Source organism: Haemaphysalis longicornis, unplaced genomic scaffold (genome assembly GCF_048455015.1).
Source record: "Haemaphysalis longicornis isolate Haplotype H1 unplaced genomic scaffold, Haemaphysalis longicornis Haplotype H1 scaffold_2, whole genome shotgun sequence".
Taxonomy (NCBI): domain Eukaryota; kingdom Metazoa; phylum Arthropoda; class Arachnida; order Ixodida; family Ixodidae; genus Haemaphysalis; species Haemaphysalis longicornis.
This window is the reverse complement of record NW_027526295.1, coordinates 30,630,475-30,651,306: the sequence shown is the minus strand read 5'-3', so window position 1 is coordinate 30,651,306 and position 20,832 is coordinate 30,630,475. Positions and strand designations below refer to the sequence as shown.

The window sequence follows — 20,832 nt, the reverse complement described above, 5'->3', positions numbered from 1 at the left end:
AGCCTGCATGGTCTCATCAATTGATTCCTTGATGCTAAAAGGTGTGATATGGAGTTTAGGAGGTGGTGCCCTATTATTTTACATTCTGTAAGAGCATTTAAGCAGGTGCGTAGGCCTACGTACGCGCTTAAGTACATGCTTGTATATGTACGGGTTTTACATTGACATGATACCATTGCATCTTGCTATATAGCTTGTTGTAGGCGATCAACCCTTAATTACAATAGACATCTTTCAGCTGATCTTGGAGGCATTGTATTCCCTTAATTACAATAGACATCTTTCAGCTAATCTTGGAGGCATTGTATTTTCAGAGTGCATTTCATACAGCCCCTCAGAGGGGAGGCAAGCTTTGAGCGTACGTTCATTCTTCACACGCTACCATCCCCATCACCTGTCCAACCAATCCCCACCATCATTTGGTCATATGCCATGTTGGTGTTTTAAATGAAGTGCTCTACAACCCTCACCTAACACTTTTAAACCCATGCAGCTGTAACACTATTTTACTGGGAACTCTACTCATAAAAAGACTAAACCATTGTGTTGGCGTTCATTGGCCTTCGTTTCACTTGTGCCAAAAAACAAACATGAGATAGAGAGAAGGCTCTTTATTGAAAAAAGCAGGGAGTTTGGCCGGCGTTTGCAATCGCCGACATGCTTCTCTGCTAGGGGTCGGGGATGTAGGGAAAACAGGCCCTAGAAAGAGGTGCGCAGAAACAAACAAAAACAAACAAACAAAAACTGGCGTCGCTTAACGGGCTTGACGGACTCTTCGGTAGATTGTGTTACAATTCACAATTTTGAATTGTGGCCAACGTCCTCTAAATAACAAAACAAACTTTTTTAGAGCCTGACGCTGCTTTGAGGGGCAAGTCCATGGTCCTAGGATGGTCTTTAAAGTTACTGGCCCTTGATCTAGGCGTTCAATATCTTAAAAACGGGATCTTGGTGCCAAGTAGGCCACATATTATAATAAAATAAGTTCAACGGTTTCTATGGAAGAAAAGTTATTGCAGTACGGGTTCAAAATACATTAATACATAAAGGTACGTATATATTAAGCAGATCTGTATACGTATGCCAGGTAAGAATGACATGAACCATCTCCTGCTTCCTAATGTACCAGCCTCTCATTTTTTCTGGTTTCCCTGCCAGTTTTGTGGCTCACACCTTTGTAAGTGAGTTATTTCACAGCGTCAGGTTTAGTAGAACATTGCAAACTTCGTGTCAGCTGTAATAACTTAAATGCCGTCGCCATCCTTGTAAGAGACAAGTTGGCCCAATAGCGAAGTAGGATGTTTTGTCCTTTTTTTATGTAGGATTGGTGAGTAGGTTAGTCAATGTTGTTTTCTATTACTATTATTATTGTTATTAACCCCATCGCACAGACTGTTTCAGGATTTATGAAGGCACTTTTAGATAAGTAGAACGAATAAATTATCGCAAATAGCACCGACTAAGGATCAAATCAAACCCAAGCAAATATTCATTCAAAATCACAGACTGCGAGAGCACAGTGAAAAATTCAGTTGGTTTCATGACGATGACTGTGCCTTCTCCGCAAGACATGGTTAGCCTGCACAATTGGCTAGGTCTGTACTTAGCAATGCTAAAAAGGAGTGCACACAAAACGGTAACGAAATTTGCACACTTCCAGCACAGACATTTCTCTTAACTGCGAACCGATACCAGGCCTCAAATTTGTGTTACCAGACGATGGCATACACAACAAACACCCACAAAGTAAAGTAGTCAAAGACAATGGCAAGTTAAAGTTATGCTCTGTGTTCAAATCTCTGAAATGGGGGGTCAATGCATGGATTCGTACTGTTGTAGTTCATCATTTTGGGAAATCGATGTTGGGGCAGAGCATGATTTCCTTCCTGCAGAGCCACCACATTTGTTCAGACTTTTCAGTGGATAATCTGTCTAGAGGTGTGATGCTGTAAACAAATTTCCAAAAGGTCGTCTTCAGCAAGGAATATTTTAAGTTCAGAGAATTTCTCGCTACTCTAGTGAACTGTGCAGGAAAACAAGCATGCAGAAAAGGGGTAGAGAAGCACTGCATCCAAAATTTCAATCAGAAGTTTTAGTGTGCGAGCACGACGAGGGTTGCCCAAAGAAATCTGTGCACATGTTGAACCCCCAATGGTTCAAGCAATGGTGCATTCTTTGAAGCAAGATCGAAGGAACGGAGGAGAATTAACTAGAGTACAGCCCTAGTGCGAAAGGGCAGATAAATGACAGTACAGTTGAGAACAAAAACAGTTGAGACAGCTGTGCATATTGCGCGGTTTTGATAGAACTTTGTTTTCATGCGCCAGACTGCTCCAAAAGCTAGAAAATTGCGAAAATTGCATCAAACTGCTCCGAAACAGTCTGAGAGCCAAGGATTTTTGCGCTCCCGTCATTTTCAGTGCGGAAAAATGCTCACTGATGGTATAATTTTCCAGCACCCCTAACGTGATGCTGTTTGGAAAGGTAATTGATTCATCATTCAATAAAAAACCCGCATAAAATTGACCCTGAGATAGTTTTTTTCAACGTCGCAATGTCGGGTTGGCATTGTTATATTCTCGAGTTTGTTAAAGTTTTCTCATCGAAAAGCATTCAAAAGTTTTGTAAAAAAATACTTAGGTGTACTGATGCGCAAGGTACTTGCAAGTTGATGAAAAAACGGCGATTTTCGGAGCGCCGTATCTCCGGAACGACATCACTGTGCGCCGCCATCTTGATGTGGTGAAGGTTGGAAAATATGGCCGCCGGGCGAAGCAGTTGTTCGTGGTTCAGGCAGAGGGCCCTTCGCCGATTGCTACCGTGGGTTTGGTTGGGGGGGGTCGTTTGATCTGTCGCGGGAAGTTGCGCGACTCGAAAGACGGGAGTTCATCAAAAAGTTTTGACGAACTCCCGCCACCTGACCGGTTTTGGACCGGCCAGACCGGTTTTATAGACAGCGGGCCGGTTGCCGGTCTGTACCGAAGACCGGCCGACATTGACCGGTTTTTGCCCACTGTGGCGCAGTTTTCTTTTTGGCCTATTGTAAGCGTAAATGTAGCGAGTACGACAATGAATATATGTTGATAAGCGGTGCAAGGACACGCGAGCAGAGGAAATACGCGGCCGAGCACGATTCCTGAGAAGAATGGGGACCAAAGGGAGGAACAGCACAAAGAAATGCCGCCGGCGCAGTCAGCAAGTGCGGTTACTTTTCAGTGCAGCACATTCAGAGCAATAGCCGAAATCTCAATCAACTTTTACTTTCTTCAGTACAATTATGTTGATTTCTCGATGGGAAAACGCTGCAAGAAATGCCATTGTATGTAAATAAAAAAAACGTGCCGTCTTTTGTCAATACAAACTCAACCTTCTACTTTCCCTCCGCCCGCCTCTGCCCCCCCCCCCCCCGCCCCTTAAGGGCCGGTTTTTTCTTCGGGGAAAGGTGGCAACCCTATCAAAAACAAAATGGTGCCGGAGAATACGCCGTGTTTCGGCCTCTAGTGTGAGGCGCTGTGCGTGCTTAAAGTAAAATTTCGGACTCATTGCGCTGTTATAAAACGCTGAGCTATATACGACGGGAATGGGATGATTGACATTGCAGAAGTGGTAGCGCAGGCTACATCGCCGCAAAATGTTGAAGTAATGTCCGAAAGCGGGACGGGCTATTATCGCACGCTAGCAATAATGGTTCATCTATCTGAAGTGACATTTAACGCCAAGAGGAAGGAGGCTAAACGTTACTCAAATTACGTGCGTAGTGAACGTGCGCTTTGGGGATTGAAATGGTAAGGCTGGTGGGGTACGACGACGGTAACCTCGCTTTTCGCAACTTTTGCCGTTGCTCTACATTTGTGCGTAAAGCCCCGCGTGGGAATACAAAAAAATAATTTCAGCATTTACATGACAATAAAAATGGCCGGCAATTGCTTAGTTTTTCAATTCGATATTCTCAACGGCACTACACGCTATCTATACATTGAGCCGAACCATTCAGAGAGGGTTTCTGAAAAGGTAGTGCAGTTCCGGTACTCCCTGGTAGAATAATACTCTGGTAGAATAAATGTTATTGAAAGGCCGTTTCAGTGTTATGTACGTTTAAAACCGATTAAAAAGTGCACTTTTCCCCCATGAGTTGCCAAAAATTAGATTTTTTAGGCTCTTAAGGGGACATAATAAATGTCGTTCTGCTCCAAATCAAGATCCTTCTGCTCTGAAATGGAGATTTCGCTGCTCCAAAAACTGCTCCCAAATCTGATTCAGCTGTTTCACCGCTGAAAGAAGATGTGTGATGTCAGAACATGCCGCATCTGGGCTTTGCAGAACGGGATGGGGCTGTGTTGCGTAGCTCACCATGAAGGTGTTTATGTATGCACAAATGCATCGCTAACACAATGAGTAACTGTGCAAGAGAAGAGGTGCCACAGTGTACTTTCACGAACATAAGTATTTGACGAACCCTCGTACTGATCCGCATCAGAGGGCCTCTCTATACTTGACGAATTCATGGTGCACGGCGACCCTTGCGCAGTGCCCCAGCCACCGCGGGCGCTCTCTCCCGACCGCGGGGGCGGCCTCCTGGCGGAGGCCGGATACCCTCCCTCGGCGGCGGCGTCGCCGTTCCCACCCTCGGTGGGGCCCGGCGGCGGGCCCGGTCCGTATCCGCCGCCCACGTCTCCGCGGCGCTATGAGCTGGGCTACCCGGCGGTACCCGACGACCGACGGGACGTGGCCTACTCGCCTGAGCGTAGGCTGGACCACACCCGCTCCCTGCCGGCCACCTTCAACTCGGCCTACGAAGAGCCTTTCTACGGCGGGGACGCTGGCGGGTACGGCTCACGCTCGGGAAGTGCCACGCCCATTATCGACGAAGAGGCCAGGTACAGAGGCTTTCAGTATTTTTAGGGAGCAAGTGCCCAAGCATTTATGTGGGCGAGTTCGTTGCTCGAGGAGGAAAACATTAAAACAGCACGATAGGTTCGACACGTGCACTTGAGGAAGAGGACAAAGAGAACCAGCACTGGGCCTGTGTGCCCTCTGCTTGAAGTCTCTTTCTTACCGTGTTGTTTTTACGTGTCACCACTCAGGGGATAAGTTTATGAAGAGCATACAAATTATGCGAATATGACTTCGGCTTTTATACGTTTTTTTCTACAATGTCATTTTTTGCATGGACAGGTTGAAGTGCTTGCTTTCACTATGCTTTCAATCATGTTTCCCCCATTTGATATTAGGTCTATGACCATTTTTTATCCAGGTGTAACATAATAAGTGCATAATGTGGCTAGAGTGTTGGTTTTACGCAAAATAAACCTTAAAATGTGAACTTTGTGGAAAATTTCGACGTGAATTTAGGATCCTCACCAAGATATCTGGATTAACACACTAGAAGCTGTTCAGAATTGTGCCACTCGGGTTATGCTCTGAAATTACTCGTACCATTCCACCATGTCAGAACAATGTTTCTACACTTTATTCTCGCCGCAAGATAGCCTGACTCCATTTTTTCAAAGTTCTTTCACACCTTGAACCGAGTACATCTGGCTAGCTCACCGCATTTCCCATATTGGTCACCCCAGTGCAGTCTATCCTGAACATGCCCGTACTAACTTGTTCCAACAGTTATCTTTCATCCGCACCTCAACAGGCTAGAATGACCTACCTGCTGCACTTGCTAGTATCATTTACGAATTAGATTTCAAGCACGCGGTTGAAGAAGCGCCGTCGTAATTACTTTAGTTCATTTGTTGGCGTCAATATTGCTGTAACCATGCTTTCAAGTGCCATGTCATGCCCATCAGTCATGTAATGTTCCGATTGGATCTTTGAGGAATAAATCGCCAAATAAATAAATAAGTAGCTTGCAGAAGATGTTTTTAAGTATCTACACTGATGAGGGAATAACTTCTCAGGTTGTGGTATTGAACTTGCTTATTTTGTAGTTTTTCTGGATTTTACACAAACAAGGTTGTAAATATATCACTAAATGGAACTGCAGGACATATTGCATGCCACTTATGAGAACTAATAGTTGAAAATTAGCCTTGCCCTCAGAGTTCCTGTTAGGTGCCTAGTGTTCATACAAAAAAGCAAACGGATGTTAAACATGATGCAGACGAAGCAATGCAGAGACTTCAACACTGCTTTTGTTGCCGTTTTACTGTTCTAGTAATAGTAGTGTCATTCCACTAAAAACCATCAGCATTGTCTATAAAGTCTCGGGTAAAGCTGGCAGGAGGATAGGGGGTATGTAAGTTTCAGGGTACAGAAAGGGTACACCGCTAGCGCACACCCCATCACATCAGTCAGAGTGATCACCTGTCAATGTTTTTATCTATTTCATGTTAGGCACTGTCAGTTTGTAGTTTTCATAGTCTGCTTAGTGTCTATCGCATTGTCACTTGAATGTGCCTCAAGAACTCACAATAGGCTTTCAGCATTTTCCCCCATCGTCATCATTTCTGTCCTCATTCTCCCGTCTTCCATCCTGCGTGGTGGTGCAGAATGCGTGTCGAGTACATGGAACGCCAGCTTGCAAGTCTGACTGGGCTGGTGCACAAGGCCCTAGCTGCAGGAACATCTCCGCGGCAGCCGAGCCACCTGATCCCCACCAGGGACACAGACGTGGCTCCCGAGAAGGACAGGTCGGGTGAGTGGTAACGGATACTTCCTCCTTTGGTCGCCCCCTCGCCCCCTTTGCCACCCTCCCATTTTGGTATCGTTTTTTTCTGCACAAATCGGCAACAGGATGTGTAATTTTGAGTAATGCTGTGGCTGCAAGTGAGACCCAATCGGTTTAATGTGTGTTTTCATTGGTTAGTTTCAGGATTTTTTTGTGTTGAAACATCATTTTTGCACATGCTACAGATGTCGGACTTTAGGATATTTGTTTGAGTTGGAAATATAATTTGAATATTCGCGACTGCTGTGTCCACCTTTTGGGTTGTTTACTTGCTATATGATAGCAAGGAAACTTGGGGATTTGATGACGTGAATACATGTTGCCAGTGAAAAGGCACAAATCAAGAAAGAAGCAGACTGGACGATCACCATGGAAAATATGTTAGAGGAGCTACATCACTAGTTTGTCTAAAATGGCTTACACATTTCGTTGTTCAGACTGCAGTTACCTTCTTCTGTGCTACAGACAGAGCTCTTGTGATCCAGCCGAAAAAAAAACAATTGGAGGCCGATTTGGGACTGCCTAAAACACAATTGGGTCAAATGGAACTAACTTGAAATGCAAATGGTTCCAGTTGGGCCATTTGGGTTTTCAGCAGGTCCAGTGGGCTCCCACTGCTTTTTTTCGGCTGGCACAAGTTTTTCTTTTACGCTGCACAAAAAGACCAAACATAGAATCTTCATGTAGAATGGTTTTGCATTCACTTACATCCATCTGTATGGGCATATTCCTAATCAGTTGCTCTTTGGATGAACTATTTAAATAGTCCGGACTATTGTAGTGTTGAAAAAGCACATCATTTAAACTGCAGTGGAGTGCAGACCAGGCGATATTTTTGGGTTTTCGGTATAAAATTGCAAAAGTGTAAATGCATAGCCCCTGGCGTGGGTCCAGCTTTTTCTTTGACAAACTTTTGTGAGCTTTGCGCCTCGTTTCAGTCTCGCTTGTGACGGATGCCAGGCATTGTTCATTTTTCTATCGTCTGAGTTCTGAAGCCCAACATTGTCGCCTGGAACAACATAGGCCGCGGGAATTGGGCAGTGTCCTGAAGCTGAGCAGCTTAATTTCCAGAGACAAAGCCCTGCACAATCCAGATGCAATGACTTGCAGAGGTGTTGCTGTGTGGTATAGCCCATACCAGCGATTAGATGTTCTCAAGGTTCCACAAGAAAGGCATCTTGAAAATTGTTTCCGACATGACAAAAAAAAAAATCTCTGGCCATCTCTACTAACGCGAACCCTGGGAAAGGGTGAAGCGCGCCGTGTATAAAGGTATTCTTGTGGCCTTGGCGTTTTTGTCAATGGAGATGAAACCGTTGGGGTAGAGGTGTACAGCTTTGCTGTAGAAGTCTCTTGTCTTTTAAGCACGAAGTTCTGTAGCGCGAGATGTAAACAAGTGTTCCGGTGTTTGTTTAGTAGGTGTTACGTTCTAGCGTGAAGTGTAACGGAGTTCCCCGGTGTTTTAGTACCGTGACTGCATGAGACTACGATTATGATGACGACAACAGGAGATACCAGCAGCTCCAGCACCCTAAAACAACTCTTGCCCCTAAAAGAACTCCTGCGTTTTTTTATAAAGCCTAACTGTCTCCAGTCTTGTAAATTGGAGCCTACTGTAGTATCAGGCACAGGTCACGTGACTTGTGTGATCCCATCTGATGAGTTCCTGAGGGGGTCACGGTTGTCATAAATTCCCTCCCTAACATGAGACCTGAGTATTTAGGAGAATGGGCAGATTACTGCATTTAGAACCTAACGTGAGGAAGCTGTCATTTGGAAGTATTCAGAGTGAAACTGCTCTATCTGGAACTCACCATGGCCTCTAAAGCATCATGGAACTTATTCTATGACATATAGTGGAGTGATGATAAGACGTGTAAAACCCATTTCGTTCTCCCAGTAGTTATTAAGGAAAACTATCCCACTTGGACGCTTTTTTGCGCGTTGTGTTTGCAATTTATTTCTTGTTATATTGCATTCTTGTGAGTCAAATTTCACTAGTTAGTGAAACCAACATGGAAGAGAGGCTGGAAATACGCTTGTAACCACAGCACCTGTAATTTCGAGAACAAACAGCACTCATTTGGTGAATCTAACTCGGAGCTATCTCGAGATGAGCATCACATAGAATTTGGTACATTCCACAGTTGTGCAGTCAACAGTCTGAATTCCACAATAGATGTGGCACATGTGAATAATGTGAATATTTAAGGTACCGTTGAACAGATCGCGTGAATTTATTGTGTTTGCGGCACTAACAAATTTGCTCTCAATCAAAAGCGGTAGTATTTATTGCTACAAGATAAGGCAGCCATCATTGCCCAAGTCAGTGGGCCAAGTGGAAGAAGGGAAGATAGTGCCGACGAGTTTGGAACTGCCTGCAGGTCGCTCTACCATTTTTAAAAGCAAGGACACCACTCTTTCATAATGCCGCACGTGCGCAATACAAAAGAGCGAGGGCTGTGGCCTTTCTGGACGTTAGCAAAGCAGCGCTCACTTAGTTTTGTGGACAGCATTGGAATAACGAGGTGCCACTGTCTGGCAATGTCCAACAGAAGAAACTGGCATTTTTTGCATGCTCGGGCATACTCGGTGCCGAGGAACAGGGGGAAAAAGTGCACGGAAGGCAAACCCGCGGGATGTTACGGATGCATTTCACACAAATCGGTTGTTCTTAAACACGAACGGCTAGCAATGAAGCACTTTTTGTAGTGTGAGAGCTGAGCTGTGAAATTAGTGCAAGGCACGGCTCACAAGTAATATAACCGACTTTCGTAAATAAATTTTTGACTTGCGAAGGATTTTGTCATTTACGTTTTGTTCTCGTGGCAATGCAATTCACACACGAGCAAATTACTTGGCTTCCCCAGAGGATTCGTTATTGTGGGGCTCGACTAATTAATAGCTTAAATGGGTCTTGTAAGTGCCATAGTTAGCTCCATTAACGGCGCTCAAGCAAGGAAGGATAGGTTTAGATTGTGGTAAGATGTGGTAATTTCTTGTTAAGGTAATGCCAATCTGATGCAGATTGTATAATGCCGATACTGAAACAGAGCTAGTGCCTTGCAGCTTTGCTATTTTAAGGGCAACAGGCCACTTAGCCACTTTTACAAGGGCTGAAATGGGGGCAATTTTTATTTGAGGTCAGAAGTGCACCTTTTTACAATTGTTAATTCATTCCCATAAGTGGGATGGCCACTCAACGGTGACACAGTCATGTGCGGTGTGATCTCATTGGGGCTTCAGGTGACGCAGCTGCAGTCTAGACAAAGTGGGGACACTTTGTAAGGTTCAACACAACAGAAAGTTGGGCGAGTTGGTGATACATTCTGAGAAGAAGCGCGAAAACGATGACACGTAGAAGGGCACGTACATGGGCAAAAAAACTGGCTCCAATCCACGCTGGGAAGGTGGTTGGAAGCCAAAGCTTTAAACGACACCCACAACAATTTCCCATGCAACGTCATTTCAATTTACACACGTGGCTCTAGACGGAGTGAAACCAGAGATTCTGCCAGCCGTTACCTAGAATTCGTGGAAGCGGCGTCCCGAACGCAGCAGCAGTGTTGGACACGGCCGGGCTAGAGCTGCGGACGCCGCCGTTGTAGCGCGGCCGTAAGTCGGGAGAAATAAAATGGAGAGGAGCGTCTTTCGAAGGGTGAGACAGCTGAACCTACCCACCCTGACGGGCTAATTTGGGGCTACACCACCACGCGACACAAGCGCAGACACCGAAGCAATTCTGCATGTGAGCTTAGTGATTCCTATTTATACCAATTTAAACTAGTTAGTTTAGTAAGTTTGAGAATTGCACGAAAGCTGAGGGAACTTTTATAATTGCTATTTATCAGAATCAGTTGCTACTTTCGCCTTTTGTAATACCGCTTAAAACACAACGGAATGGGTAATCACCAATTTAGAAAAGGAAGTCCCATTTGGGGCAAGCAGTGCGCAAGAGGTAGCGTTTCTCTAGCAGCCAGATGTCTGTATGTGGTCTCTACATTTTGTTTTCCCACCCAGCAAACCGATGATTAACGTATGTTTTCCGTACGACCACTTAATTCCGTCGCGTGCGGGTTGCCCTAGAGGTGCTGTCGAACAAGTTAATCAAGCCGTGCGAAGGCACCGCGCAATGGATGCGAAGTTGCACCAAAACAGGCCCAAAACAACCGTCGGTAAAGAAGACGACAACGCCGTACTGCTGACGTCGCCGCCGGCGAGCAGAGACGTTCTCAAGGGGATCGCTGTGTAAATTCACCGCGCCGTCTCTCGCGTGCTCCGTGAGTGAAACCCTGTGCCGCCCTCCCGCCTTCCGCCGCCGCCTCTGACGCGTTGGGAGTTTCTTGTCCCGCACGCCACGAAAGAAGCGTTGGCTGGTAGAGATAGAAAGCTTTGCTTTAAAAGAAAAACTGTTGCGTCCGTGGCGTGATTCATGTTGGGTGGGTTTAATTGTTGGGGCTGGGTTTTGGGTACCATCACTGTTACGATCAAATGGTGGTAGCATTGATCCTATATCGGCCCGAAATTCCAGAAGTTTGAACCTTGCAAACGCTTAAAATGTTCAATCACGTATTGGGAAATTCGGTTTCAGAGGGTAATGTATAAAATTACAGAGTTACAGAGAGTTCTGTAAAAATATAGTAGGCCACTGGTAGGTTCATTCTCTCCACTTTCTCTGCATCTACTGCTGACCATCACCCAACACTTTCTCCTTATTTGCGCCTTTTAGTCTGACTTGCTACATCACTCCAGCATCATATCTTCTGACAGCTATTCGTGATTGTTAAATAGGTTAATCAATATTTTTGGAAATGTGTTAATACGCCAGTACAGATATGCAGTAGAAAATACTCATTGTAATTTTTTGGGAAAACGATATTTGCGCGCTTTTAGCAGCCATTTCCCAAGCTCTCACCGCATTTTTTAGCACACTCTTCCGGCACCAGTGCTGTAATATTCAGCTGGGCATATTAATGCAGAGCTAGCTGGGTTGATTCAAGGCTTTAGAGGTATGAAAATTAGTGTGTCACCATCCGCTGCAACTAGGTAAACTAAAATGACATTAGCGAGAGAAGTGGCCATAACCCACCTGGTTGGTTTATTTTCTCGTGAAAGCAACCCCTACAGAATGGCACACATCAAGGAGGAAGTTGATGCAAATGGTTGGGTAAGGCGTTGTTGGCCCCATCACAATTACTGTCCAACTTGTGTGTTTAACTGTAAAAAATAGCCCTGTCAACTAAACTTGCATAACTTTCAAGTTTTTTCCTGCACATTTGTTCTGAATAGAGCAGATGTTATATGGGTAGCTTGCCGGAGAGTTTAACAGATTTGAGTGCAGCAAGTCGGGCGGCTAGCCTGGCTGACCTTGCCTGCCTAATTAAGATGTTTCTATCTCTCTCTCTCTCTCTCTCTCTCTCTCTCTAGTATCTCACGGATAACATTTGATTTAAGTGGCTGTGGTTTAGACAAGCCCCTTTTCATTCTTATAAAAACAGATCGCGTAAAGTTTTATCCTTTGAAACTTTCATGCGTGTTGAATGCAACAAAATGTCTAACTAGGTGGGTGTTTACCAGGTTTTCAATAAAATAAAAATTGCGCCTAAGCATGGCTGCGTGACCTTCCGCAACATCTGGATTTGAAACGTTGCAGGAAGCACGTTAGGTGGGGTAGATTTGAACAACCTAAACAGAGCAGAAAATTTCATCTTGACTTAGAATAGGCCTCGAGGCTAGGATCCGATATTGGTGATGGAAGACAGGAAAAGTGAATCGCACACATAAGAATCAGATACCATCAAGGCCTAGTGAAGCTGACCCTTTTTTATTGCAGTATCATAGTATCCCAATGCTCAGTTTATGAACGGAAGTGGCGATCATCTTCCTTTTCATGAACATCATTTCTGTTCTCCTAAGAGCAGGAATCACAATACTTCTCAGCAGGGGCAAAATAATGTGAGGAAGATATTGAAGAGGAGAATTTTTTGTTTACATAGATTACAATGATTGATTTAAGAAATGTTTAGATGTACCAGTAATGAACAGTTTTGTTGAAAGTAACTTTTGGCTGCTATTGTCGGAAAGAATGCACAGGCTTTTTTGTGTTTAATTGGTTGAATGCCGGGAGGGTCTTATACTAACACCTCTTTTAAGATACATTACCGACTACACCAAGCCGTCATTACCGTTTATGCCGGAGGGTTGCATTTTCTAAAAAAGTGAGTATTGCTACTTCATTTGAAGTGGGTATACATGGAAACAGATGCGCAAATGAATATTTTAAATAACTAATTTTCCTCCCCTACTCATTAGCTACTCTGAACAGTGAAATGGAGGATGCTTCCTTCGGAAGGCATTTAAAAAATGTGCTGACCTAATTGGGTGCTATTTTATAGAAATGGAATGGGGAAGAATGTTCAGGGTCTAATTTCAGCTGCGCACATCATTATCTAGTGTTTATATCCTTGTCATGACCAATCATGATGGCCGTGGCTAGTTTTGCTTTCTCCTGCCCGTGAGGCTGTGGCTCTGCTCGCTATGTTCTCTTGGTTACGTTCATGTGCTGCATACAGATGCTCGCATCCCCCATCATGTGTTGGCAGTCATTGTATGTGGTTTGCTGTTCATGATGCTGTATTAAAAGCCGACCATTTACCTCTCGCGATTAGGCAACGACTTTACACGTGCGTGTAGGTACATTCGAATGTCAACACCATTGTGTCGTATAGGATAACTTTGGAGTTTTTAAGTAGAGGCAGGGTGTCTGGTCGGAACACCTGAACTTCTACTTGGAAGCCAGTGCTATCGAAGAGGGGGCATGAAAGCACATGGCTGTGCTCACATTGTGTAGGCCGTGCACATAAAAGAACATTTGAGTAGTCTGGTGTTGTCTCGTAAGACGAAATCGTCCACCTGCTTCAGAATCTCTTCTACAAGCAGTATCGATCGGCATCTACTTCAAGGCAAGACCATCACTTATTCCATTCCAGCGTAAATAAACTAGGGGCTGACGACAACTTTGGCACCCCAATTCTGACTCTGCCGCAAGGGGGCACATACTTATTAAACAGTAGCCCTTCGGATACTCCTTGCTGAGGAAACAGGCTTGAAAGCTGGGCCTGTTGGTTCATAGTGTTAGGGGGAAACAAACCAGTGGGAGTGGTGCGGCACACAGGGGAGAAACAGAATACACAAAAACAAGACAGCCACTGTACTTTTCAGTTATTTTTTTTTGAGAAACTTACTTCCTGATTTTACTAGAGTTCCACTTGAAGCAGCACAGGTGCAGATGGGACACTCCTTTCCCCTTTCTCCGAAAGAACGTCAGAGTTCCCTCAGCCCACTAAAAAGTGGGCCATGCTCCGCACAAAAAAAGCAATATATTTGCCAATTAAAAATATTGACGGCTTACTGGCATATTTTTTCGCTTCTTTACGAGAAAAGGCTCCAAGAACTCCCGCTCATGCTTTGGTGCACCATTACGTAGAATGGTCGCTCAGAGTGGAATTGAACTGATACACATGCGACACCAAATTGCTGGCTGTGCTTTTGTTGAGGAACATGCCTTACTCGCGGATTTGGATGTTAACATACTGCCCTGCCTGGCGGATGTAAACCCTTTCACATGACGAAGGCTTCTGTAAATCTTTAGACACGGCATGACACTTGCTGCGCATTCATCGAATATCCTGGCGCTGCATGTTGCAGAAACCTTTCTCGGACTCTTGCTGGACCATTTTGTCTGTGCCCTGCAGGACACAGACTCTTATTCATGATAAAACTCGTGTTGCTCTCAATTCTCTGTACCCGCTCTCCTGGTAGACGACCATCTTCACCGCCTGAGCCCTCACTCACCTCACAGGATAAATATATTTCAAAGTGACTGTTCTTCGTGTACTTGGACTTCAAATTCAACAAAAAAGGGCTGGTCACGCAAGTCTCACCCGACTGCAAACCATCGTCATGCAACTATTCGACCTCATTCGACCAATCACTCACCTCCATCATGGCCTTAAGGAATGCGGCACTATACATCTTGTACAGGCTCTCCCAATTAGTCGCATACCATAAAGTACGCCGTATCTCACACTTAAACCTCCGGTTTAAAGCAATAAATTAAATACCCTGAAAAGTTACAAAATAGCACTTGGGCTACCTATCACCACATCACCAATCTGTTTCCAACAACTTGAGGTTCACAACTCCCTTAAGGAGCTCATCGACGTGCACTTTACCAGCCAAAAAGAACGCCTCCTCCTACGAACCACCGGTCGCTCGATATTAAGTCGTCTCAGCTATCTGCTCCCCCCACCGGAACATGCTCTTCAACACATCACAATAGCATCCAGCTCTCACATCAGTCTGCCCTATACTTCATCATATGCACCCAATATATAACCAAGGCCACCTCGAGGTGTGAGCTTCCCGCCTTTACGTCAAGTACAGATCTCGGGACGACACTCGATACGTGGACGCCGACCCATACTACTCTCATGCCACCCACACATCTGCTATTGTTGAACCCTTAGGGCGCCTTGTCAACTCAGCTACCACTCCTACCAACATCACAACAGCAGAAGAAATTGTAACTTCTTTCGCCGCCCACACCGATCTATAGTACGTGACAATCCTGGCAGACTCCCAGACCGCTTGCCGCCACTACTAAGCTGGACGAATCTCGGCCATTGGCTTTCGCATTCTGCCTCAAAGATCGACGCCAACTCCCAATATCTTCTAAGCACTGGGTCACACAGCTGTCCCATAAGATTCCCCATGCCTCTGCCCGTAACCTCATACACCAGGCACCCTCAGAAGCAGACGACCGGCGTTATTCTCCACCCATACTCCTACTCTGTGCTGACATCCTAGCCCGTTTACGCCGACAACGCCACCATTTCTCCCCACCCCATCTGAACCTTCTCAAGACTGCACTGCATTTCATCGGGGCTGCAGACCAACACCTTTCCCCAAGGCACACGCCTTCACGCTATTTATCCTAACCAGTACACTCTCAAATGGAAACACTTGCCATCCCCAGGCACCGTAGACCGCATGGTGTGGAAGTCCCACCTAATCCCAACTCTACTGCCCCTTCTCAACCCAATCCCTGAGCAATGGGAGGGCCAGCTGGCTAGCGGCGACGTGAGTGACCAGGTCGAACTGATTTCTTGGGTGCAACTGGCTGTATGTGCCTACAGCAGAGACATCGAACATTGTACATTGTGTGGGAAATGCTAAGCAACATCAGCCAAGTATCCACGGAGGATAGGCTTGGGTGAACAAGGCATGGACTAAATTTTCCATTCGTACACTGCAGCAGTGCAAGCAAAGTTATGCCACCACCGTGATGAGTAGCACAGACTCATGAATTGGTTGCATCCTGTAGGAAGATACTGGTGCTACCGAAAGGTAGCACACATTGACAAAGGATGCTTCAAGAAGATAAAGAAAAAAGAAAGCGCTGGCTGCAATGCCTGGCAATGCAACACTGGGTGCTGTCGTTCTACCTGACCAATTTCAGCAGCATGTGTTGTATGGTGACGTTATAAGGTGTGGGTATTATATTGGAAGTAAATGCTGAAGGTTTGTTTAAGCTCACCAGTGTGCATCCATACACGTGCTTGGCCAAGAACTCAGAGGACTTGCAGCCACTTGCTACAGATGTTTTGAGGTACACTTCAACAGAACACTGTAATATGTACCACTACTGGTCATGAAAACATCACGATGCAATTTTCTTGTTCCTAAATGGTTTAAGTCCCCCTTGGGAAAGAGCGAACCACCTGACGCTTGAAAAGAGCACACAGGCCATTTTGGACAAACACGTGTGGGTCTCCCATGGGAAACTGGATGGCTACAATGGGCTGTACTAGCTGAGAAGCAACAACCTACTGCACTGCCAAGGTTCGTGCAAGCTCGTCTGCTACCTTTGGTTGTGAAATTTTCCTATTCAACGACAAATTGATCAGCTTCTTTTGCAAGACAAGTTAGAGCCATGCTGAGTGGACCACACGTATAGTCACCACTGTACAGCGAGGCAGTTCCATCTGGGTCTGTGATGGTGGCTGCAGTACTGTGAATGCTGCATCTTCCAAGGCATGGTACCTTCTTCTCTACCCATGTTCTGGAGGGTTCCTTAGAAGATTTAAGGGGGAAAATTTGTCTACTGAATGTAATTCAATATTTATTATGGTTTCGTGATGAAGCTTCCAAGAGCTGTCTTTTAGTTAAAAATGGGAAAGAATGCAACTGAAAGTTCAAGCCAATCCGAGAATGTTAGTCTGTCCAGTTTGCTTGTTCTTAGATAGTGAATGGAACCCAGCAAACCACGTTACGTCGTGCAGATATCCCGGAGACGTCAGCAATCGACATTGCAGATGTCCAGGAGACGTACCGTTGGGGTCGGAGTTACATATACTCAACGTTGCTACAACCGCAAAAAACCCATCCAAATAACGCGAAGGATAACGTCCAGTAGACGTCTCCTGGTACTTTTATACGCTGTTTACGGGATGTTACTTTAGTGGTACGTCTTATGGATGTTGTCGTGGTACGCATGCAAGACGTACATAGATGTCTGTTCTACATTGGTTTTCTGTCTTTGGCACAAGCATTAGTTTTTTATATTCATGACTTGTGTACGTTAGTATGATATTGTTGAGATGAACCTGTATGTCTAAAATTTACATTCTTTATACATTATTTCGAAGTTTGGCCAGCCCCCTTTCCAAGGTTGCCTGCGTGTTGTGGGCATTTATAACTCAAATACATGTCTTACTAGCTATTCAGCACTGTTTGCTGTTACTTGTCACCTGGTTACTAGATTAATGTGTTTCCACTTTTGAAGTGCTGCATACTGCATCAAGTCTCGTATGTGAAGTGCCAAGCTGACCACACACTCTCGCAGAAGCACACGAAGCACAGCTCTAAACAAGAAATGTCGCATCGAAAACAAGAGGCAGTAAGTAACAGCAAACCAGTCCTGATCAGCACAAGCGCCCTGGACACTAAGGCAACCATAGTGGCGTGCGTCATCGAATTGTACCATACAGCACGGCTGTACAGACCTTCTGCAAATAAACTATCACAGAAACAATTCAAAAATTAATCTAATTAAAATGACAGTCTCCCATCCTATCTGTAAGTACCTGCAGCTGGGTAGTAAGAACGCTTTCAAAGCACACATAAAACACAAAAGAGTTCGGGTAAAACAGTTTATATTGACTTCCAAATTATATAACATGCTTTCGCAACACAACCACTTTAATTTTCATTCCTATCTGCCCTGGACCACAGGGTACACATTGTACAATTACAAGAATAGAACAGATATTCATGACAATAAACAAGTCACACACAAAAAGGTTGACAAAAAATAGGGAAAAAAGCAAACATGTAAACCCAGGGTACAAGAACAAGATAGCTATCCAACTTGAAATATCGCACATTAAAATAATTGGGTGAAAAACAACGCAAGAAAAGTGTGAAAACAAAGAAATTATTGAATGGTGGTTATAAAAACACAGCAAATTTACGGAACTAAATAGTTCACATCTAGTGAAAAGTTTGTGGAACAATAAAACAAAAGCACCTAGGAAACACAGAAGTGGTGTTGTTGAGTGGTGGTTGTGAGTGCCATACAAATTTAAGCTACTTTAAACAAACCAACATCTAGGGAAATGGTTATGATCTATAGAAAAGGTGTGTATAAAGAAATGACTGTACGGCGGTTACAAGAGCAGTAGAAATTTACGTGATGAAATGATTCACACTTAGCGAAATGGCAGGACAACAATAAAACAACAAAAAACTTTAAAACAACTTATTCAACCAGAAGGTTAGGAAAACAAAACGTTACACTATTTCAATATTTCACACAAAGTGAAATGATTTGGGAACAAACAAAAAAACCGGGAACACGGAAATGATTGATTATTAGTTACAAGAAGCCAGATTTACTTGACTACGTGATTCACACCAAGTGATACGCTCAAAGAACAATCACACAAAATAAAAACGCACGGAAGCACGGAAATGATACAATAGTGGTTCAATGGTGCATGCCTCCATCATCAGTTATGGTAGGGAGTCTTGAACAGTTTGCGTTCTTCGTTGTGGTGCGCCAGAAACTGCCAAAATAGTTTCAGCAGACCAGATTGCTCGCAAAGTGAGTAAAAATTTAATGTTCCAAAGGCTAAAAGAAATATAATACCGCTTCTAGCAATGAAAACTAAGAAGCCGCAGGTTGTCGACAAAGCTGACATTTGCGCAGGATGGACTGAAAATAAAAATCTGGGCCGTATACATTGTCTGGTGAAAGAATTTGATGTCTGTAACAACACGAAGATATCTAGTTACACACAATACAGGATGCCACTCGCAGGTGGAAAAAAGCGTGTTCCCTGTTTTCCAAACCAGGAGAAGTCCTGCGCCAAGTTGACCGTCAACAGAGCTGGAGCAGGCGCATTGTGCAGACTGTTGCAGTAGCACCTCGCTTGCAAGCCAGTTCATCAATCTAGGCATGGGTACAGGAAAATCTGTGTTGTAATACAGATTTTTAAGACTCGTATTCGTATAATACGGAATGGCCGCTTACATTGTCCCTGAAAAAGAGAGTGCATGACAGCTGCATGCTACCGGTACTCGCCTACGGGGCAGAAACTTCCAGGCTAACTAAAAGGGTCTAACATAAATTAAGGACGACTTAGCAGGCAATGGAACGCTAGAGGATGGGTGTAACATTAAGGGACAGGAAGAAAGTGGAGTGGATATACTTTAATGCCAGCATTGGCACTACTAAGGCAACCTTAACACTATAACAGCTAATGTGAGGTACCATTAAATATAAGAACTACATTTCGTGAATGGGGATTTTGAGGACATTTTAGCCCAGCTACAGGTCCCATCTGAACTTGCAAAATATTTTTCTGTGTCTATCCAAACCGCTTGGTGGATTGAAGTGACAATATATACACGGATGAAGCCATGTCCACAAAATGTGGCAAAAGGAAACATGAACAAAACCGGACAAGTCACTGCCATGGACGTATACTTCGTGCAGCAGAATGGCGAGGTGGGCTAGTTGGTATATATGCATAACTAAACCTTCAAAAACCACATCACTGAAACACTCGTCATGTTGTCCTGTTCGCCTGTCCTGCTAGGCGTACATTTTTAGTTGAAATGCGTTGTACAGCGGGAAGCATCAAAGTAGTGCAAGAAATGTTTACAGCACAATCACATTCACACATAGTCTAAGTTGCACCAGACAGCAGCCTGCAACATCTAAGGTATTAGCAAACGACAGGCCAGACACCAGAATCATACTGTGCCTTAAACCTGCGAAATCTCAAATGCTGTGTAACTCTGATCACCAAGGTGTGTTACACACTAAATTCATTAAGCTGAAAATTCCATAATTGACAAAAATTTAACAGCCATTTTTGAATATTTTTACTAGGTTCTGAAAGGTTAATTTACGTTTGCGATGCTGCAGTAAGAGTACGAAGCACAACCAGCGCTGCTCATACTACTGTACCAGTTACGACATGCGTGTAGTTCTGACGTTACAAATAGATTCGGGTTGCATACACGTTGTTCATTCCGACATTTCACGGCCAAACTGAGCGTTCGAAAACATTGAACACTCAATGGAAACGCGAAAACAGCATCCAGATTGCATTTTAATATTTAATTTAATCTCTCGGAATTCCCTGGATTAATATTTTATTTTAATGCTACACGAACGGCAATCATTCAATGTATTGTGCACGTTTTTTAACCGAAAACTATTATGACGAATAAAACGGCATCTGCAGAAACGAAACAAAAACCTACATCACACTAAAAGTACACGATGTGCGTGTAACGCATTCGCACACGCACTTATATTCGCACTCTCCGGCTTCCCTTATTTCATTTCATATCAAAACGTTCGCCTAGCAAAACAGGACAGAACACAAACACTTCACCAAACGCAGGGCTAGAAACTGCGCGAGAACTGATTCTGTTTACAAACGCAGCAGCCAGGTACAAAGGTGTACCGACAAATCTCCGCAACGCACAAAGCGAGTCCCTCAAATCGTTAGGGCTAACCGCTTACGCGTACCGAAGTTCGAGAGCAACTCTGCTACGTTAAATACATACGACAAGAA

The 20,832-nt window shown here is 44.4% G+C and overlaps 1 protein-coding gene across 22 annotated transcripts in view; it reads left to right on the top strand.

The window, feature by feature from the left end:
- The window catches only part of LOC144168811 (coiled-coil domain-containing protein CG32809), a 119,106-nt gene that overhangs the window by 32,357 nt on the left and 65,917 nt on the right, over positions 1-20,832 (top strand). For all 22 annotated transcript variants that reach the window (XM_077697789.1, XM_077697792.1, XM_077697800.1 and 19 more), the window contains 2 exons: positions 4,529-4,877; positions 6,501-6,646. In XM_077697789.1, coding sequence (XP_077553915.1) covers positions 4,529-4,877; positions 6,501-6,646 — 495 coding nt within the window. The remainder of the gene's footprint in view (positions 1-4,528; positions 4,878-6,500; positions 6,647-20,832) is intronic.